The 4,755-nt window shown below is 47.1% G+C and overlaps 2 protein-coding genes across 2 annotated transcripts; both read right to left on the reverse strand.

The window, feature by feature from the left end:
- Positions 1 to 398: 398 nt before the first annotated feature.
- Positions 399 to 2,350, reverse strand: LOC142775446 (uncharacterized). Its single transcript, XM_075876843.1, has 4 exons — positions 1,888 to 2,350; positions 1,602 to 1,790; positions 1,473 to 1,533; positions 399 to 528 (listed from the first exon to the last, which is right to left on the reverse strand). Exons 1-4 carry the CDS (start codon positions 2,348 to 2,350, stop codon positions 399 to 401), a joined length of 843 nt encoding a protein of 280 aa, XP_075732958.1.
- Positions 2,351 to 3,241: 891 nt separating this feature from the next.
- LOC142761719 (uncharacterized) lies at positions 3,242 to 4,338 on the reverse strand. The gene is made up of 3 exons (XM_075876844.1): positions 4,097 to 4,338; positions 3,777 to 4,009; positions 3,242 to 3,711 (listed from the first exon to the last, which is right to left on the reverse strand). Exons 1-3 carry the CDS (start codon positions 4,336 to 4,338, stop codon positions 3,242 to 3,244), a joined length of 945 nt encoding a protein of 314 aa, XP_075732959.1.
- Positions 4,339 to 4,755: the final 417 nt, after the last annotated feature.

Below are 4,755 nucleotides of genomic sequence, written 5' to 3' on the forward strand. Positions count from 1 at the left end.
CGAAAGGATAGAAATTCGCATTGAGGACTCGCCCGGTTATCCGCTCTGGCAGGCCGAGTAAGTGGCGTCGTTTATGGCCACGTTGTGCCTTGGACTAGTTTTACAACTTTGAGGATGAAAAAAAAAATCGAGAAAAGAAAACGCGTTAAAATGAAAAGCGGGCGCATGCACCAGACCACTGAGCGATTAGACCAAGCAGTTAGCATCGTCTGCGCCTCAGCACTCGCTACAAAAGCACACGCAAAGTTCTCTTGACGCGGCGCCACGGCTTTTTTTTTTCCTGCGCCCAACCTCAGCACGTATCCATGCATTTCGTGTACAACTGGAGCTAAGTTCTCACGGCACTTGAACTGTGTGAATATGTCCCCAAGCGGCGCGAAAAACAAATTAGATCCCAGTCACACGGCCGCCTGGATCGGGGGCGCGCGGCCCGCCGCGCGCGCCCGATCCAGGCGGCCGTGCCAGTCATCATCTCTCAAGCAGGTGCGTAGCCAGGGGCAGGGGGGGTCAACGACCCCCCGGCCCTGGCTACAAGGGTGGAGATGAAACGCCCTTTGATAACAGGCTCCGATTGATAGCCACGGTTAACTGCTTCCAACAGTGCACGCAAACGGACTCTTCGGCAGACAAGCAACTGAAACATTAAATGTTTTTAAGTGTTAACCACGAGGCAACGTCTGCAGTCGAAATCGCTTGGTAATGAAACCAGACGCCGTGAAAAGAAAATCCTTTTTTGTCTTTTTGGCTTATTTCTTGCAAGCTAGGACTGCCTGTGCGCTTTTGCATCATTCTGCTATGCGGACCACTTTGGACTCTCAAAGTAATTAACAAAGCTAGAATATATTAGATGTCAAAACCACCAAGGGTACTGTGGCATCTTCCTCTAAAATTCAACAAAACAGAGAGGGGCAAATAATTTTATTGATTTTGATTGCTTTGGAGTTAACAGAAGCGCCCCAGGGACATGGTATTTGTCAGGCGATATTAACTCAATCAGAGGCAGCTGTGAAACTCTTTGAAGTGCACTGAGTGCAGTACCACAACTTTCTCGCAGCTTCTTTGGTGATCCCAGCACATGGCCTGAAATGAAAATTTATTTACTGTGAAAATTATCGATAACTTACTATGCTAAATTAAATTAATGAAGTCCAGGACCATTACTAATTTTGATGCAAATTGACAGCAAGAGATGTGGCCCTTTATGATGAAAATCATTATAAAACCAGTTTTGCAACTGTTTATCTTGAAACTGTTGGAAATAGTTATTTTATTCTTTTAATGCAATGTTTTTTCATTAACTATAGAAAGGGGGCCTTACCCAGAAGAAAAAAATATTCAAATGGCAGAAACACTTGCTCTTTAACACAGTTTAACATTTTCCATTGCAAACTTAGCAATGAAGTTTCCAGAAAGCATGCCCTCGCCAGTGAAACCACTCTAGGCATTGGTCACAGCAAACCATGCTAGTTTGCCCATCGTTGATCTGCTTGCACAGGCCACAACTCCACAGTTCCTTCTCCTTCTTTATAGCAACTGTGAAGAAAAAACACAATTACACATTTTTAAAGCATAAAGGCATTGAAGATGTTAGAATCATTTACCCGAGGAACTTAAAAGAGCCCATGCGTCAGGACTGAAGTATTTTTTAAGTTTTGGCAGGGATACTCTGCAGTCAAGCAGAGCACTGGGGAGGACTTCGGGACGAACTTCCAGGTCATCCTCCAGTAGGATGTACGCACCATCCACCACCCTTTGGCACAGGCTGTCATCAATGAGGCCTGACAATATCACTAGGAAAAAAAGCATAATGCAAGAAATCAAAGTTTATGCAAGTGCAGTTATTAGAATAAACGCAAGTATCAAATAGCATAATTGAATCTTCCTTACATTTTGTTTGGGACTTCTCAGTTAGCTGCCTAAATGGCACAGGTCTGCCATCATCTTGTTCTCTTGGTCGCTTGAACCTGTTCTGCAGCACCCGCTTATTTGGACGGCCTCGGCTCTTGACATAGGGAAGTCTTATCTCGCTTACAAAGCTGGATGTGGTGCTCTCTTGGTTTGTAGAGCTTCCAGTCTCACTGCTGCTGATCAAGGGCTCGATAGATCCACTGGGCTGATTGTTGTCGAGCAGCTGCTGCTCTTCATCAGCATGCAACATATCTGCCGAGCAAATATCTTGTGCAGTAGAATTTTCTGGTGCTTGCACCTTGTCCTTTTCATGATGGCTCAGTGCCACATCTTCTTGCCTTAGCCAGGCTGCGTTCACAGACTCTAAGAAACCGAGCCTTGCTGCAAAGACATCTGGCTGGCAGTCAGCCAAATTGTCTGCGATAGCCTTAAGCGTCCGCATTGCATAATTGAAACGCTGATTTCTGTTCATTTTCTGAAAGGAAGGCCCTGGCATTAACAGAGCTTGTATTTCTGCAGAGCTCTCCGTCGTGGACTCAGAGTCAATGTCATCTTGTTCATGGTTATCTGCAGTGGTTCCAAAAAACTCCAGCTGATATGATTTGAACCATCGTCTGCTGAGAGCTTCCTCCAGGCATGGTTTGACGTCAAATCTAGCACAAACTGCGAGCATGTGCCGGCAAAGCAGCTTCATCTTTTTATACGTGGTACATCTGCATGAATGTTTTTCGAAGGAAACATCATGCCAGACATCAGTAGATGTAGAAAACACGGCATAGGTACGTGGCGACAACTTTTTAACCTCTCGAGGTTTATCACGAAGCTTCACCAGCTCATTGCTCAATAGCTTGCAGGCATACGGTGTGAGAACTTTGCGACACTGCTCCTGCGCACCTTCATGTCCTTCATAGCTGTAGAAGTCGCAGGTCTTCCGAAGTATGGTCTTGTGATGTGCTTCTTGGGACAAGCTTGTAGACAACTTTAAGAGGCCACGAAGAGCTTCATGAAGTTTTGAGGATGACGAGAAAACATTTTTTATCTTCGCATTGTGAGATTCAACACGGTTGTTGGTATTGTTGCCTCCTGTGAACTCTTGATCACAATGGTACCGTACCCACATCTCTGTGATGTTGCTCCAGTTTTTTGCGAAATAGCTGGTGGCTTCTGAACTGGCATACCTTTCAAATTCAGCTTTTGCGTCATCATATTTCTGTGGCGTGGGAGCATGCAGCATTTCACTAAAGCTACCCAACTAATGCTTGCGTTCATCAGGAGACTTTCCGAGCTGTGCAGCAGCTGTTTGGAAGGCCTTCTTCACGTGAAACTCACACAGTTACACTGCTGGGGAACCTGGGAAGGCTGCGTTGACAGCGTTCACTTCAGTGAAATCCTTGTCTATGACCACAACTTTTGTATTCGTTGCTGCAGAGTTTTCTTGGACAAAGATCTCTAAAAGACTAGTAACTACATGTTGCTGTTCAGATGCCACAAATGCATACGCGACAACATGACTCAAGCCGGACCCATCTTGTACGACCATTACGAAAAGAGACATGCGCAGCTTGTTCGTGCAGTACGTTGCATCAAGGAGGAGGACTTCTGGGAAGCACTTGAATGTCTGCTGCATGTGTGGGGTCTGGAAGAACAGGATCTGCAATTCCTTGTTTTCATCTGTGATGGAAAGTACTTTCGCGCCATATTTCGCTTTGCAGTAGTTCAGCTCCTCCATTAACTGGTTCGCCTCATCCTGGCCTCGCCGCGCACACTTCAGGTTGTGTATGTCTTTGACGATTACTGCTTTCCCTGCATAAACAAAATAAAGAAGTCAATTAAACGACTAATCTCGCAAGAAAAAAAACTTTTCTTACCAGTTTCCTGTCTCAGCTTCTCCACGATGAGGCTAGGACGGACATTCAGCTCTATTAGGGGCCTAACGAAGTTCACCTCCTCCTCGTTCAGCTGGTTGCACTCCGAGTACGCCTTATATGTTTCCGGGCTGGCCTCGTGGTTGTGCTCGAGGTTGACAGCCGTGACTTCTAGCTGTTGGTTGGCCCGGCGCGCCGCTACGATAATTTTGGCTGGGCAGTCCTTCTTCATAGTTCTAGGAGAAGAGAGAAGTTTTTCACCTCCAAAGTTCACGCTCTGCGAATGGGGCACCTTCATTCAAGGCGAGAGTGGAAGCGCTTACCTTTGTTGCGGATGAATTCCACTCCCCAACTTTCTCACGGCACCACCGTACTTGCAAGCATTGGTTATGTTCGCAAATTTTAACTTTGCATCGAGTTTAGTTAGACCGGCAGAAAGCCGGGAGTTCACAATGTCCACAGTCTTGCATGCCTTTGTGACAAAAAGAGTGTTCGTAGTCACTTGAAAATCTCTGAATGCTCGGTCAAACTCGACGAAGCTATCGAACTTCGCGCCTTCGTCCATGTCTTCGAAACTCGCACCGCCACAGAGACAGCAGGCACGCGCGTGAAAGATGAGTGATAAACGCTGCCGAGGGGGTCTGCGCGGTTTGCGCACAACCACTACTGACACAGCTATGTTGACTACGCGTGAGCATGGCCCGCGTGGCGTCGGTGGCGTTTCGGGCCGCCACGTGCTGGTCATGTGCTAGTAGCATCGTCACCGTCGTCACCCGCTAGATGGCGCTACTATGCCGCGTCGTGCGTGCAGCCTTTTCCGGTCTGCGCTCACGACGTCGTGCGTGCAGCATTCATCATCATCATCAGCCTGACTACGTCCACTGCAGGACAAAGGCCTCTCCCATGTTCCGCCAGTTAACCCGGTCCTGTGCTTGCTGCTTCCAATTTATACCCGCAAACTTCTTAAACTCATCTGCCCACC

This window comes from Rhipicephalus microplus, chromosome X (assembly GCF_043290135.1).
Source record: "Rhipicephalus microplus isolate Deutch F79 chromosome X, USDA_Rmic, whole genome shotgun sequence".
Classification (NCBI taxonomy): Eukaryota; Metazoa; Arthropoda; class Arachnida; order Ixodida; family Ixodidae; genus Rhipicephalus; species Rhipicephalus microplus.